General features: G+C 37.2%; 1 protein-coding gene across 2 annotated transcripts in view; it reads left to right on the forward strand.

Annotated features, from left to right (window-relative positions):
* tube1 (tubulin, epsilon 1) overlaps nt 1–17,690 on the forward strand; it is a 23,175-nt gene continuing 5,485 nt past the window's right edge. For both annotated transcript variants that reach the window (XM_056481685.1, XM_056481684.1), the window contains exons 1-12: nt 1–242; nt 2,453–2,526; nt 3,330–3,382; nt 3,480–3,534; nt 4,925–5,040; nt 10,757–10,878; nt 10,960–11,147; nt 12,463–12,635; nt 12,713–12,853; nt 14,810–14,950; nt 15,863–16,037; nt 17,298–17,450. In XM_056481685.1, coding sequence (XP_056337660.1) covers nt 218–242; nt 2,453–2,526; nt 3,330–3,382; nt 3,480–3,534; nt 4,925–5,040; nt 10,757–10,878; nt 10,960–11,147; nt 12,463–12,635; nt 12,713–12,853; nt 14,810–14,950; nt 15,863–16,037; nt 17,298–17,447 — 1,413 coding nt within the window. In that variant the 5' untranslated portion in view covers nt 1–217 and the 3' untranslated portion in view covers nt 17,448–17,450. The remainder of the gene's footprint in view (nt 243–2,452; nt 2,527–3,329; nt 3,383–3,479; nt 3,535–4,924; nt 5,041–10,756; nt 10,879–10,959; nt 11,148–12,462; nt 12,636–12,712; nt 12,854–14,809; nt 14,951–15,862; nt 16,038–17,297; nt 17,451–17,690) is intronic.

Genomic DNA, 17,690 nt, shown 5'->3' on the forward strand with positions numbered 1-17,690 from the left:
GGTTTGATTTCAACGCGCGAAACGCCAACTGTTTCTATAGCAAACAGCAACAACAACAACAACAACATTGGCAAAAGTAGCGACAGTAGAAATGGACGTGGTTTAGCTGTTATGGAGGATGCCAGACGCCGTTTAAAACCAAGGCAAAGAAGACGACACCGCTGAGATGGCGATGTAACAAGTGTCAGTTGAACTCAAATGGTGTAAAACTAAAGAGATGACGCAGTCTGTTGTAGTCCAAGGTAAGAGAGTTTAGCTGTACTGCTCAAAGTAAAGTTAACATGTTGGTTATTGTCAGTTAAGTAGTGCTAGTGTTGTTTTAAAGTCACTTTTACCTGCCATTTCAGACCGAATATTCAGTGTAACGGTAAACAATATAGAGACTGTCACAAGTTGTCACTGTTCAAACCAGTGTGCGAATATAAAGGCAGCTTCACCTCAATCCATTGGTATTCATTCGAACATCTCGCTTTTCCTTTCCTATGTTAAAGTAGATTTCCGTATACACTGTAAACACTAACAACGCGTTTCCTCTTTTTAAGTTTTTAATGTCCACAGGTTCAGAGAATCCGAAAAGCTCCACATGTTAATGAATATGATGGCTGTTTTAATGTTAAGTTTGATTAAATTGCCTCTTGTTAAAGTTCTGCAATAGTTTGACAACAAGCTGGAATTCATGGGTCAATAGCTATTCAGGTAAAGTTGTTGTTATATTCGCATATTCAGTTCAGTATTATGTGCAAATTCTAAATAGTGAAATCATATTAGCAGCCAATGACTATCATAGTACAACATTGTTTACGGTCAATTAAACAGTGCTGATGTTGTTTTAAAGTCATTCTTAAATGCGATTTCAGACCAGATATTCAAATGATAATAGTAAACTATAATAGAGACTGTTGTGCGAATATAAAACCAACTTTACCAATATTACTATAGTTTCCTAGTAATGGGTTGCAGCTGAAAGGGAATCCGCTGCATAAAACATATGCTGGATAAGTTGGTGGTTCATTCCGCTGTGGCAACCCCTGATTAACAAAGGGACTAAGCCGAAAAAAAAAATTAATTAGTTAATGAATATTATAATTCTTTAAATAAATTGCTAAAATGCAAAAGCGAAAAAGCTTTTTTTAAGTTGACAAAACTGTGCATGTGTACTAGGGTCTGCTTGATTTAACTCATTATTTAAAAATTGTGACCAAAAAAAAAATTATAATTTGTTTCTTGATGCGGCAAGTAAATATATATATTTTTTTGCTGGGCAAATAAGAAAATCCTTAGCATTTAACCCTATATAAGTCTGAAATTTTATACCTAATGTTTTAAAAAAGTCTTAAATTTGACTTGGTGAAACCTACAGAAACCCTGAATTCAGTCGTTACACCTGTCCCTGATAAACTTATTCTACTTATATGTACTCAGTTTATAAATTATAATACTCATTGTTAAAAACCTTCTCACGGTTATTAGAAAATGTACTCTGTGGTTTTACTGACTATCCAAAGGCTCTCTAACCAAGAGGATTAAAATATATTTAATTAATTATACTGTTAACAAGATTTCACATTCATAAATTTACATTTATTAATTATTATGGTTTCGTTGACTGAAATATGCTTATATTTTACTATTTTCAGAGACTCTTAAAACAAGACACACTTTAAACACCCTACACACTTTAACAATTTGGTATTTGGGTGAAAAATGTAGACTAAAATTGGTGTAACTAAACAAATGAAATCAGTTAAACACATACAAATGCAAATGTATTAATCACTGCTAAAATTGTCAAATAAATAAATTTGTTGTCGTACACTCAAAAATGAGTTTAAACTACACAATTTTTATTTTTTATTATTATTATTTTTTTATTTTCAAACCACTTAAATTTGTAAAAAAAAACTCATAAAGTTAACTTATTTGTGTTGGGTCAACATGAAGGAATTGTCTAGAACCCAGTTTTTTATTTATTTGTTTACAATGTTTTTATTTCTCTTTAATAATGGATAGGGCTGTGCAATATTGGAAAAATCTGATGATGCAATGTTTTGTTTTACTGCAATATATATTCCAATATGAATATAAATTGTATTGCTCTATTTGGTAAGATTTCATTCCTTTAGATCGACTGGGTTGATCAAATCTTTGTCTGCATCTGCATAAAATATAACTAATTAAATAAAAGTGAAATAAACAGCACTGTGGTTTTTCTAGTCAGTCTAACAGTATTGAAGTACAGAAGTTGAACAATCAAATGTAAATAGCATGCTCATCCTTATCATTGATTTATTTTTAATAAATAATCTAATCCTGTGATGTGACTATTGTGGATGCACACATTGCGATATCGATGCTAAAATGATCTAGTGTTCAGCCCTAATGGGGGACATGATGATTATCTCTGACCTCATGTCAGTGTTATATCTTTATTTTTCTTTCTTCTGTTTTTAAGTCGGCCAGTGTGGGAATCAGGTGGGCTGCCGCTTCTGGGACCTCGCACTCAGAGAACATGCACACGTGAATCAAGTGAGAATCATCACACCACACAGATGCCATCTAAAACACTTGGTTGTGTCCCAGAATTATTATATATAATTATTGTTGCAGACAAACTACAATGCATTACATGTAGGCTGAACTGTATGTGGACTTCATAATAAGACATGTATATGTTAACCAGAAGTTCAGCTAATTTCATATTCGGTTATTCAGAATCAATTGCTGGATGATACTAATGATACTGGTGACTGGTGGGAAGTCAGTGTTTAGTTTGTTTCCCAGATAACAAAATAATATAATTAAATCCCTCTTATAATGCACTTTGTTGCCTTCTTGAGCATCAGAGATTAATAATAAATGTTTTTGCTGATAAAGGACAGGGGTCTGATTTATAACATTTGCGTAGAAATCTTCCTTATAGTGAACACATGTAATGTTTAATTTACTTCTTAATGACATCCTAATTCTTAATGATTATGGCTCATATGGTGATTTTAAAGTGGTTCAATTAAGTCAATATTTAAGTTAAATATGTTTACGTAGGGGGTGGCTCAGTGGTTAGCACTGTGGCCTCACAGCAAGAAGGTTGCTGGTTTGAGTCCCGGCTGGGTCAGTTGGTGTTTCTGTGTGGAGTTTGCAAGTTCTCCCCATGTTGGTGTGGGTTTCCTCCGGGTGCTCCGCTTTCCCCCACAGTCCAAACACATGCACTATAGGGGAATTGATGAAGTTGACCCAACCAGTGACCTTCTTGCTGTGAGGCCACAGTGCTAACCACTGAGCCACCGTGCTGCCCAGTTTGGTGTTTAATCTTTCCTTTTCCCTCTCTGCAGATGGGAGTTTATGATGACGCGCTGAGCAGCTTCTTTAGAAACATTGACCAGAGGTAGCTTATCTTTCTTCTTCACTCGACCGTATGTCCTCTGCTCTGTGTTAGGCTCTTGAATTATTGTATGTACTTCTCATGTGTGCTTTATTTATAGGAGAGGGTATGGAGCGGAGGCTACAGGGGGCAAGATCACAGCTCTGAAGGCCAGGGTGAGCAACATGTTAGCTGATGAATTTGGAGCATGGAAACATCAGCCTAGAATCTGACATGTGTAAATGTATTGTGTGTCAGTGTTGAGATATGTGCAATTTAGCACAGACCGGCACGCAGTGTTCAAGGACAAACACATTAAAGGAACACTCCACTTTTCTTTAGAACTAGGCTCATTTTACAAGTCACCTAAAGTTATCTGTTTCTGTTATCTACACTACCTGACAGAAGTCTTGTGGCCTATTCAAGTTTTAGGAACAGCACATAATAACTTGACTTCTAGTTGATGATTTGGTGTCAGAAGTGTCTTATATGAAAGGTAAAGTCCTCTAGATGAGGCTTATTTGAGCACAATATAATCTGATCATGTCTTGATTATGAATGATTTGATTAGGACAGTAAGGTCTGACTCTGCTTAGACTAAAGTCTGCTCACTGAACCTTCAATAATGTCCAGTATAGAATATGTGCTCATGCTGCAGTGGAAACAGAATGAATATTGTGTCTGACTCCATCATGAGCTTGGAGGACTGCATCCATACATCTCTGACATGACTCAAATCACTGATTAATAAAGTCATCTGGAATGGTGAAGAAAGCCTTCTTGCAGGACTCCCAGAGTTCATCAAGAGTCTTTGTGTTCATCTTCAACGCCTCCTCCTTCATCTTACCCCAGACGTGCTCAATAATGTTCATGTCTGGTGACTGGGCTGGCCAATCCTGGAGCAGCTTGACCTTCTCTGCTTTCAGGAGCTTTGATGTGGAGGCTGAAGTATGAGAAGGAGCGCTATCCTGCTGGAGAATTGTCCCTCTCCTGTGGTTTGTAATGTAATGGGCAGCACAAATGTCTTGATACCTCAGGCTGTTGATGTTGATCATCCACTCTGCAGATCTCCCCATACTGAATATAACCCCAAACCATGATTTCTCCTTCACCAAACTTGACTGATTTCTGTGAGAATCTTGGCTCCATGCTGGTTCCAGTAGGTCTTCTGCAGTATTGGTGATGATTGGGATGCAGATCAACAGATGATTCAGCAGAGAAATCCACCTTCTGACACTTTTACACATCATCAACTAGAAGTCAAGTTAGTATCTGTTACTCTTACATCTGAGATTAACAACAAGACTTTGTCAGGTAGTGTATACTCTCATTCTCAGCCCTGCATAGCTTTGCTTTTAGGCTGCAGGGTGATATGGAAATTTTGGAAATGACACAATCAAATTTGATCAGCTAGTGCTTATACTAATTCTTCGCTTTTCATCCATGTGCAGGAATCCTCACATTCACTTGTAAACAATATACCATCAAATCCAGGCATGACAATCAAGATGCTAATTCATAAACATCAGAATACAGTACACAGTATTTGTGTATGTTTGTTTGTAGGCCGTGTTAGTGGACATGGAGGAGGGAGTGCTTGGAGAGATTCTGCAGGGGCCGTTGCGTTCTCTCTTCAGCAGCGCACAGCTCATAAGCGATGTCTCTGGTTCAGGGAATAACTGGTGAGAGTCTGTTTACATATGTACACTATCCAGTGTGGATGTCAGCGTTGGTGTTGATGTAGTGGAAAAAACCTCACAGGGCATTTGTGCTCACATCTGCCACAAATAAGCGTCCATGGCCGTGTTTTTTTGTGACTAGTTCAAAATCGCCTACTACTAGTGTGAATTTATTACATGACTGTTAGAAATTATGTTCTATATAGTATGAATGTGAGCAGTATGAATGGTATTCGGACATACTACATTGACCATATGTCATTATCACATGACCTACATGGGTTAGTTGTGTCACTTCACTCCCATTCATGAATTATCTCACGTGGCATCATGGGATTGCATAGCGTCCATTTGATGCGCACTACAGAATCTCGCTGGAAGTAGTCAGTCATCCGGGTACTTCTCGCCTACTCTTTTTTTCCAGTACTATAAATTCGTGCTACTCACCTGACATACTGTTTTTCACATACTATTTAGTAGGCAAGTTTGTAATTTTGCATGCAGGCTGACTTCATTATTACATGTGTCCTGGCATTTTATCCTACGCTTCAGATTATTCTACCAACACTGTATTTGAATGGTTCTGAGGTTGGTGTTAGGCTGATCAAAATTCACCCCTGTAGCACAATCTAACAGGTAGCATATTACATCGACAAAATGTGCTGCCTACATTTTGAATGGTAATGGTAAATCTAATACTTTTTAGTTACTTTAATAGTCTAATGTCTAGTGTAATATCAAAAGAGTACAAATTACTGACTACTACTGGATCGTACTCTGATTACATTACTAATTACTTCACTTAAAGTTATCAGATTACTAAATACTTTATTCTGAAGTTACTTTTAAAACATTTACAATGGGTTGATCACAACAGCTTGATGTATTCAGAGGACTTAAACAGATAGTTTGCCCAGATAGTTCGTAAAATTCTCTCATCATTCACTTGTTCCAAACCGGTTTGTCTTTTTTTTTTACGCAGAAAAAGACATGAAGAAAACTGGATACCTGTAACCAATGACATCCATAGTATGCACTGCAGTGTTTGGGTGTTCTGTGTTTGTCTGAGGTAAATAGTCTACCGAAATGTTTATATTCCATACAAAGTTTGAAGCTGATTGGTCAGTTCTTGTCATGTGCCTCGTGGTTTTCAAATGGGTGCACCTAGAAAATGTAAGCGTGCACAATATGCACTCTTAATATGTGCGTGCAAGCCACATGCCTCCAATGGAAATAACAAACTTGAGTGCGCAAAAAACATGATATATGAACATATATTGTTTCTAAACACTACAGTAACAATTACACTGACTTTATTAACTGTAATCAAATTTTATTGTATTTTATTACATTACTGCGTTCCTCAAAAGTGTAATTAGATTACAGAAAGACATTACTGTGGAACGCCTAATACACAACTCTGGGTAGGACAAATCGACAAAACACCCCGGCCTTTTGGTAATCATCCCCATGATGAGAGTTCTTGACTTTAAAATGCACACCTCCATACGTGGAAACCCTCTGGCTAAACCTCAAATGCTAGCTCCAGTTGTTACCTTTATGCTGCAATCTGTGCATACACAGTCTGATTTATGCATGTGTCTACAGTTTTTGTACTAATCGTTTTGTCCACAAGGTGGCAACATTGGCCTGGTCAATTTTTACAGTTTAAAACAAAATGTGATCAACAGAACATCCAAACTAACTGAGAGCTTCTCGGATTATTTAAATCTGGTATCTGAGTAAGGAAAGAGACACTCATTGGCTGAATGCTCAAATGTGCCTCAGTGGTTAGCATCACAGCAAGAAGGTCCCTTTGGTCCCCTAAGGTCAATATTATTAGCTCCCTTCAGCAATATTAGTTTTGGATTGTCTCCAGGACGAACCACTGTTGACTTGCCTAATTACCCTAACTTTACCCTAATTACCCTAGTGAAGCCTTTAAATGTCACTTTTAGCTGAATACTAGTGTCTTGAAGAATATCTAGTCTAATATTATTTACTGTCATCATGACAAAGAGAAAAGAAATCAGTTATTAAAGCTATTTAATTAGAATATATATATATATATATATATATATATATATATATATATATATATATATATATATATATATATATATATATATATATATATATATATATATATATATATATATACACACGTACATACTCACTCACTCACTCACTCACTCACTCACACACTCACACACACACACACACACACCAGCCACTTTATTAGGTACACCTTACTAGTACCGGGTTGGACCCCATTTTGCCTTCAGAACTGCTTTAATCCTTCATGTCTGAGATTCAACAAGCTACTGGAAATATTCCTCAGAGATTTTCTCCATCTCCATATTGATCATGATAGCATCACACAGTTGCTGCAGATTTGTCGGCTGCACATCCATGATGCCAATCTCCCGTTCCACCACATCCCAAAGGTGCTCTATTGGATTGAGCTCTGGTGACTGTGGAGGCCATTTGAGTACAGTGAACTCATTGTCATGTTCAAGAAACCAGTCTGAGATGATTGGAGCTTTATGACATGGTGTGTTATCCTGCTGGAAGTAGCCATCAGAAGATGGAGACACTGTGCTCATAAAGGGATGGACATGGTCAGAACAATACTCAGGTAGGCTGTGGTGTTGACACCATGCTCAATTGGTACTAATGGACCCAAAGAAAATCTCCCCCACACCATTACACCACCACCAGCAGCCTGAACCGCTGATACAAGGCAGGATGGATCCATGCTTTCATGTTGTTGAGGCCAAATTGTGAGCCGAGCATCCGAATGTGGCAGCAGAAATGGAGACTCATCAGACCAGGCAACGTTTCTCCAATCTTCTATTGTCCAGTTTTGGTGAGCCTGTGTGAATTGTAGCCTCAGTTTCCTGTTCTTAGCTGACAGGAGCGGCACCCGGTGTGGTCTTCTGCTGCTGTAGCCCATCCGCCTCAAGGTTGGACGTGTTGTGTGTTCAGAGATGCTCTTCTGCAGACCTCGGTTGTAACGAGTGCTTATTTGAGTTACTATCAGCTGGAACCAGTCTGGCCATTCTCCTCTGACCTCTGGCATCAACAAGGCATTTGCGCCCACAGAACTGTATTCAGTGTGTTGCTTATCAGGGATGTGTGCATGTTCGGTGTATTATAGTGGCAGGTAAACATATGTAAAGTGTTAAATATGTTGGTTTAAATAAGTTCTGAAATAATGTAAACAATATATATTAGTTTGTTTATATTTCAAGATGATTATTTTTGACCCATGTGTTTGTAAACTTAAAGAAGAAACACAAATTATATGTAGAATATCCAGAGACTTTGTAGATAAAGGAATACTTAATGGTGAAATAAACTGATTAGGCAAGCATTTTGTGCCATTTTACACCCATGTGGTACATTGGAAGTGCTTTCCTTGTGCGTCAGGGTTAAACCTGCCCTTTTTACACTTTAACACTTTTAATGTTTTTCTTTTGATTTGACATGATTTATGTAGTCACAGAGACCACCCTTTGGCCAGGAGGCATCTATATATCAGGTGTAAACCAGTCCTGGTATTATTCCTCTGTTAAACACACCCATGTTTTCTTACACCTCAGAAGCTCTAGATGTCCTCAAGGCATGTTACCAAACAGTCACACTTCATGCTTTTTGACTGTTCAAGTGTTTCAGTGCTCAAAGTTAATGACTTGTCATCTTTATAGACGAGGGTCAAATCATTGATATTGATCAAAATGACAAGTCGTAACCTCAGGCTAAAGATGAGTCAGTTATCACACGCTGACTGCCGTTTGTATTGTTTAAAGACGCCAAATCATTTAGAAGGTTTTATTGTTAGACATGGTTCGTTTACATATAAAAGTGAAATACATGCTAAAACTAATTATTAAACCTTTTTATGCAAATATCAGAGTTGCTTCGAGTCATGGCATTTTAAAAGGTCTTTTCCAGACATTGAAGTCAGGGAATATTTATATATTTTTCATGGAAGTCATGGGATATTTACTTGTTTTATTTACCTTTTACCTTTGGTCTCTATAATTTATATAAATGGAACACTGATAAAACAAAGAGAGAAAGTGTGTCTTAACCATATGAATCTAAATAATCAAAATAAAGCATACAGTTCAAATGTCTTCAATGATAACATTAGAAAAATGTTGTAAAATAAGAAAAATTTTGGAGATCGATTTGACAAATAAAGCCTTGTTTAAATAGGCTTCGTCTAAATTCGCATTTCCATAATATCACATGACACATCTAAAGCCAATCACACACCTCAGGAGAAGAGTGTCTGACAACTCGAGGTAGTGCACACCAGAGGGGTATTGTAAGATAAGTGGTGAAGCTGGGATTTTGAGGCTATACCTGGCTGAATTTACAGTAGCCTTGACTAAATTAAGCTGCTATTGAGATTTATTCTTTGCAGCTAGCCTGTTCCAGAGGAGGCTAGCATCCAGGCTAAGATCAATCCTAGTGATTTATCTGTTAGTTCGTCAATGCTACTAGAATTGAATGTGTTTTACAGTCATCCCATTGCTCTTGGCTATTTACATGTATTCCCCAACTATTAGAATTAAAAATGAGTTTGTCTAAATTCATTAGCAATCATTTTATATATGTTCATTTCAGATTTAAATATGGGGAGATATCAGAGATATAAAATAGATGAATTATTAGAGAAAAATACATATACAGTGCTCAGCATTAATGACTACAGCCCCTTTTAAAAAATCTTATTTAATTCATTTTTATAAATTTCTCAATGAATATACCCAATCATTTTTGGTGTGTTTAAACAACGAACAATGAATTTTATTTAACAGTTTTTTAATTTTTTAAATAGGCGTTGTTTACGTAACATCTTTAGGTATAGAAAGATAATACATTTAAATTCAGTAGATATTGCAAAAAATAAAAAATTACAAACAAGAAAATGTCAACAATTTTATATTTTTATGTTTTATTTATGTATATTATATATATTATATATATAATTTTATTTTTTTATTTATAATTTTTTTGTTTATTTTTAATTTTTTTATATTTATACAAATATTTGAGGAGTTGGCTCAGCTGGGAAAAGCCCCAGCTTTGAGTCCAAGAGACCGGGGTTCAATTCTCACCTGAATCTACATGTACTGCATTTCGTTGCATCGTACGAATGGCTTATTTACATTTTTCTTTCGTGTTGCGTCTGGGACAGACAGACAAATTGCTTGCTGCTGGAATCCTGTCGTGTTGTGTGTTGTTGGGGCAGTGTTACTATGTACAATATATGTATAGCTAATGTTTACATTTCTAATATTTATAATTTTTGCTAATTTTTATAACTTTGAATCTGCGTCTCATTTCGGAGGCTCCTGCTATCCTTCAGAGGTCTCATTTTTGGCAGTGGCTGCATACGTTGGGGCAACCTTTAAGATAAAATACACTGTTTTCCACCAAGGCAACCTGGTGCTCTGAAATATCATTGAGTGAACTGGAAGCAGACCAAAACACAGACACTGAACGCACATCCTCAAAGATAAATAACTGACAGCATTGTTTTTCAGATAAACAAATATGTACAGCATGTTTCTTAAATATCTGCTAACACTTGGTTTATCTATGGTTTAGAAGAGTCAAAAACGTACAGCGTCTTAAATGTGTGCTGCTTTAGTAGCTATGTGCTGATCATTGACTGGTAGTGTGGTTGGTTTGTGTCCCTTAGGGCAGTTGGGCACCACACATATGGTTTGGCCTACAGAGAGCAGATCGTGGATCAGGTTCGCAAGGCTGCAGAACACTGTGACTGCCTTCAGTGCTTTTTCCTTATTCACTCCATGGGGGGAGGTGAGCTTTTGTTCTTTGTCATGTTACCTGTGTGGAGATTGAGGAATATAAAGAGCTCTAAGCATGCGTTTGTGTGTTTAGGGACTGGTTCAGGGTTAGGCACATCAGTGTTGAAGCTTCTAGAAGAGGAGTTCCCAGAGGTGTATCGGATCGTGACCTCCGTTTACCCCACAGCAGAAGATGATGTTATCACTTCTCCTTACAACAGCGTCCTAGCTATGAAAGAACTCACAGAACATGCAGACTGCGTCCTGCCGGTCGACAACCAGGTATTGAAATATGTTATCTAAAACTGAACCAGAACATTTTCATTCTCTTTTCCTGCAATGACAATAAATGGCACAGATGTGTTTAAGCATGGATTTAGTATGAAAGTAACATAAATATGAAGTCTTTTAGATATTAGTATCAATCTGTGAGTCTTAAGGATATCTGTAAGCTATTGTGCAACAAAACTGTGACAGAAATGGCATTTAGAAGATATAAACATCAAAAACTTGCAGTTTGTCACTTCCGCCTAAATAGATCAACAATTTCTTTATTATTATGTAAAGTACACTACCTGACTAAAGTCTTGTGGTGGATCCCAGTTGTAAGAGCAACAGATACTAACTTGACTTCTAGTTGATGATGTGTAAAAGTGTCAGAAGGTGGATTTCTCTGCTGAATCATCTGTTGATCTGCATCCCAATCATCACCAATACTGCAGAAGACCTACTGGAACCAGCATGGAGCCAGGATTCTCACAGAAATCAGTCAAGTTTGGTGAAGGAGAAATCATGGTTTGGGGTTATATTCAGCATGGAGAGATCTGCAGAGTGGATGATCAACATCAACAGCCTGAGGTATCAAGACATTTGTGCTGCCCATTACATTACAAACCACAGGAGAGGGACAATTCTCCAGCAGGATAGCGCTCCTTCTCATACTTCAGCCTCCACATCAAAGCTCCTGAAAGCAGAGAAGGTCAAGCTGCTCCAGGATTGGCCAGCCCAGTCACCAGACATGAACATTATTGAGCATGTCTGGGGTAAGATGAAGGAGGAGGTGTTGAAGATGAACACAAAGAGTCTTGATGAACTCTGGGAGTCCTGCAAGAAGGCTTTCTTCACCATTCCAGATGACTTTATTAATCAGTGATTTGAGTCATGTCAGAGATGTATGGATGCAGTCCTCCAAGCTCATGATGGAGTCAGACACAATATTCATTCTGTTTCCACTGCAGCATGAGCACATATTCTATACTGGACATTATTGAAGGTTCAGTGAGCAGACTTTAGTCTAAGCAGAGTCAGACCTTACTGTCCTAATCAAATCATTCATAATCAAGACATGATCAGATTATATTGTGCTCAAATAAGCAAAATCTAGAGGCCTTTACCTTTCATATAAGACACTTCTGACACCAAATCATCAACTAGAAGTCAAGATATTATGTGCTGTTCCTAAAACTTGTTGACTGTTTTTGTCAGGTAGTGAAGTTCTGTTTGTTGTAAACATAAGAAGGATCATCATGGTTTTGAAATGGTATGAGTGTAAATAAATCTTGACAATTTCTGTTATTGTTCTCTGCTGTTGTTCTAGTCTCTGGTTGATATTGTTGGTAAGATAAAACATATGTCCAACACTGGAAAACCAGGCTGTGCTATCAAGAAGGACAGTACCATCATCTCTGGACAAGGAGGAGTGATGAAGGTCGAGAAGCCATTTGATGCCATGAACAACATTGTGGCCAATCTACTTCTTAATATTACCAGGTGCTAAATCATTGGCTAATACATTTTAAATTTAATAGATGTATGTTCACTCAATTAAAATAGTTTTTTTTCCTCAGTTCAGCTCGGTTTGAGGGCTCTCTCAACATGGATCTGAATGAGATAGCCATGAACCTGGTCCCTTTCCCACGTTTACACTACCTTGTGTCCAGCCTGACTCCTCTCTACACCCTTGCTGATGTCAATGTACCACCACGCAGGTACTTTTGCAGCCATTCTTTTATGCAGTGGAAAAGTCACTATTAAATTATCACTAACAAAAGAGCGGGAACTCTGATAAGTTCACCAAACCAACGGCGATCAACTAGCGCAGACTAAAATCCAAATGTGTTGCCGCCTCATGTTGACGTCTGGATCAAAATGCTGTTCATGAACGCACCAAACGGACTCTCTGCACCTGCGCGAGAGGATTTGTCTTTCCGCACCTACAGGTAGCAGCAATCAAAACAGCGTTTAGTACCGTTATCACAATAATTGTCAGTCACCACAGAGAGATTCTCTCATGCAAATTTGTCTGATAATCTAATAATTCATATCGTTTGCAAATATTTGAGACATGTAGCAAAATTACAACCGGCCTCTCTCTGTTCCTTCTTGAGCGAGGTGATAATAGTTTGGCATTTTTCATTAGTTTTAGTTTTTATTTCATTTGGACTTTTTAGTTTGAGTTAGGTTTTTGAGGTATTTAGTAGTTTTTATTATTTTTTAAATAATTTTATTAGTTTTTAGCTTAGTTTTTATTAATTTCAGTGTTCGTTTTAGTTAAATAATAAGCAGTTTTTACCAAAAAACTGTCAATCTATAAATCAACAAAATCTACAATAATGTAACGCTAAAAACAACCCTCGTGATTAACAATGGTTTGGATCTATAGATTGCGAGCTAGCTTATTAGCCTGAAGCTGTTGACCACTGCTGTTGCTGACCGAGTGAATTAGAAATAAAACCCATTATTGGGCACAATTGTGTTAAATTAATAGGTAGTATATTTTTAATAAGTGTCTAATTAATAGACAGTATAATCAATAGGCATACGTTGTATAATTGCATAATTAATTTAATGTAGTCACTGTGCTGCTGTCATGTTCAGTTATTGTTTTTGTTGCGGGAGCAACAGCGAGGACTCGCTTAATCTGGTCAATGACATCAAGATTACAGACTACGAGGAGCCGTACGGGTCAAACACCAGGCATTAAACTTTCAACCCCAAACAATGTAACCCAAAAGGCTTATGTGTTAAATACATTTACAAAGCCGAAATCGAAGGAAGTTTTGCTATTATATTAGTTTAAGTTAGTTTTATATACAGACAATGCAGTTTCAGTTTTCTTAAACCTGTTTTTATTTATTTTTATTTTTAATCCAGTGTTTTTCAGTTTGTTTATTTTCGTCAACTCTTGACTTGAATTGTTTACTTCCTACACCACCTCAGTTTTTCGTGCTCTGATTTGTTCCTGAACAACCAATCTGAGGGCTCTCTTTAGCCCTACTTGCTGAATCAGGCCAACGAGCTCTGACGTTAACCCAGTGTTGAACAGGGTGTCCGCAGGGTCCTAAAACGTCTTAAAATGTCTTTAAATAAAAAAAAAAATAATAATAAATTTAGGCCTTAAAGTCTTAAATACACTGAAATGTTATCTTCTAGGGCAGCACGTTGGCGCAGTGGGTAGCACGTTCGCCTCACAGCAAGAAGGTCGCTGGTTCGAGCCTCAGCTGGGTCAGTGTGTGTTTCTGTGTGGAGTTTGCATGTTCTCCCCGTGTTGGCGTGGGTTTCCTCTGGGTGCTCTGGTTTCCCCCAGTCCAAACACATGCGCTATAGGGGAATTGATCAACTAAACTGGCTGTAGTGTATGAGTGTGTATGGATGTTTCCCAGTCATGGGTTGCAGCTGGAAGGGCATCCGCTGCGTAAAACATGTGCTGGATAAGTTGGTGGTTCATTCCGTTGTGGCGACCCCGGATTAATAAAGGCACTAAGCCGACAAGAAAATGAATGAATGAGTAAACCTGCAGAAACCCTGATTAAACCAACTAGCTGAATCGATGAAGCCCAATGGCTGCCCAGTGGTTTGGTGTGACCTTTGGTGTTTGGTGAAGAGACCCTAAAGGACTTGATGAACAGTTAAGAAATCTGTTTGCGTGTTGCTGTTTTCTCTAGGCTGGATCAGATGTTCTCAGATGCGTTCAGTAAGGAGCATCAGCTGATCAGAGCCGACCCCAAACACAACCTGTATCTGGCCTGTGCCCTTATGCTGCGTGGAAACGTTCAGCTGTCGGACCTGCGCCGGAACATTGAGAGGTTTGTCTTGTTTTGAATGTTTATGCCTCGTTTGTCTATCATCCATCATTATCTTTAATGATTTCATTCAGTAACTCTGTCCAAACTCTAGTAAGCTGCCTCAGTGTTTCCTGTCCTCAGATCAGATCCTCAGTGGTCAGCTTATAAAACAATTTATTTTGAAACATTTATTTCATCATAAATACAGTACGAATAGAAAAATAGTGATATGTTATTGCACTATAGAATAACTGCTCAACAGTGGATTATAATTTAATTAAATCATTTAATCCAGTAAATTTAAAGATGAATTTTCAGCTTCATTACTCCAGTCTTCAGAGTCACATGATCCTTCAGAAATCACTCTAATATTAATTATTATTATTATTATTATTATTATTATTAATAATGGTAATAGTAGAAATAAATGCAATAATGACTGGAGTAAACTACAATACAATAATACATACAGTAAGAAAGCAGTTATTTAAAATGTAAATAAATATTTAACATTGTTTTACATTTAATAAATGCTGCTTTAGTGAACAAATGAATGATGATGAAAACAAACTGACCCCAACTTCTGATCAACCTGGCACTGTATATATAAAATAGGGTCCCGCTGTCTGTGTGTTTGAACATCCTGTCATGTGACAGTTACTATGATTATGGAATCAATGCATTTTTAATAAAGAGGTGGGTTGTGTTTATGCACACATGTCTCTTAAAATAAACTGTTCCCTAATCATTCCTAATCATTTGCATTTTTGTGTTAAATGTATAATTACTGAATTGATCTGAATCTTGAATATTCAGCTCTATTCTGCAGGATATCCCTGTTAAAGAAGCGATCTTCTGTTTGTAATCCAGCATTCAGGATCATCTTCTACCATTTAAAGATCTTCCTAATCTTTTTTTTTGTCCTCTTCTTAGGCTAAGGCCCACCCTGCCGTTTGTCCCATGGAATCAGGAAGGATGGAAGACCAGCCTGTGTTCAGTCCCGCCTGTGGGTCACTCACATTCTCTGCTGGCCTTAGCCAACAACACTTGTGTGAAATCCACCTTTTCTGAACTGAGGGAACGGTTTATGAAGCTCTACCGTAGGAAGGTATACCCCAAAGCACCGCTCTATATGCATTATAGTTTGATGATTGCCTTTTAATGATTGTGACTTCATCTGTTGTTGAACAAGTGAACAGTCCTGTCACCCTTAATTAAGTTAAAGGGGACCTATAATGCAGAAATCATTTCTATAAGGGGTTTAAACACATTTGTTTGTGAATATCTCCAGCTTCTAATGGTCAAAATGAATTAATTATATTTGTTATGATCAGACTTGATGAAAACAGTCTGCAGAAACACTCTGATTGACATTCTCCATTTGCATGTCATGAGATGGAAAACCCCTCCCACTAATGCCCATCTCTCCCTCATTAGCATAGAACGTCAGTCTTGTTTTTGAATCTGTCACTATGCTGATACGCAGGCATCTGTAGCTCCGCCCTCTTCTGAAAAGAGCACAATCTCCTTTGCATTTAAAGCGACAGTCACCAAAACGCCCCATCAGGAGCAAAGCCTGAAAGGGTCAGATTCAGAGAGCTGGAGAACATCATCTGTGTGCTATTCTCAGCAGAAACTTCACTAGGGACATCAGAGACTTATTTTACATATGGTAAAAAGGACATAATGGGTCTCCTTTGAAGTTGTTGTGATGCTCATGCAAATTGTGAATGATATCACCAGAGGAAAATAATGAGATTATTACTGAAGTTAAGCTGTAGTATTTTGTGTAATGTTTCACAAATTAGGGATGGGCGATATGACAGTAATCTCATATCACAGTATAAGTAATCTCATATCACAGTATAAGTAATCTCATATCCTCATAACTATAGTACATTGTCTATCAGTTAATATTTATAATGACTGCATGGAAAGGACTATTTCATGTTTTTACAGTTTAAATCTTATACTCAAAGGTACTCGTTCATATTTTTTCACTTTATTTAGAGATATTTAGGGAAAATGTTTGGTTACAGAAGGAAAAATATTAAATAAATATGAATGAACTAAACGAATGATTACAGGCCCAACATAAAATACTACAATAAAATGCTAAATGTAAACCACTTTATCACTGAGCTGTTATTCAGGTTCTTGATCATAAAAATAATGAAAAGGTATTGTGGGAAACTATGCATTTTGCCACATTGCAAAAGAAACAATAGAGCATAATATCTAAATTTGGCTATACGATATATATATATTAGTCATATTGCACAGCTCTGTCACTGATTACGAAATGATTATATGTTCATATGCACAGTGCTCTGTATGTTAATGGTGTTTGTTTGCTCCTGCCCCGCAGGCTCATTTACATCATTATCTAGCAGTTGATGGCATGGAGCAGGCTGGATTCACTGAAGCACTGTCCTCAATCTCAACTCTTATTGAAGACTACACACACCTGGAAAGCCCTCTCATGCCCAACGCCCCCAGACTCACCATGGCCACCTGACCTGTGTGTATATTAGACATTTATTATATATATATATATATAATATTTGAGAATGTTTTTATTTAAATGTATAAATTAAATGTTTATATCTACTACAAATTATATATGTAAATATTTTGGTTTTGTATTTTTTTTAAGCATTAAGAGCGTGTCCAAATCCACTTTAGCTTTTTTAACCTCCGAGGTCTTGAGTGTCCTCATACATGGACTGCACGTTTTAGCTCTTCAGTGGCTGTTTAAAAT

Source organism: Danio aesculapii, chromosome 20, assembly GCF_903798145.1.
Source record: "Danio aesculapii chromosome 20, fDanAes4.1, whole genome shotgun sequence".
NCBI lineage: Eukaryota > Metazoa > Chordata > Actinopteri > Cypriniformes > Danionidae > Danio > Danio aesculapii.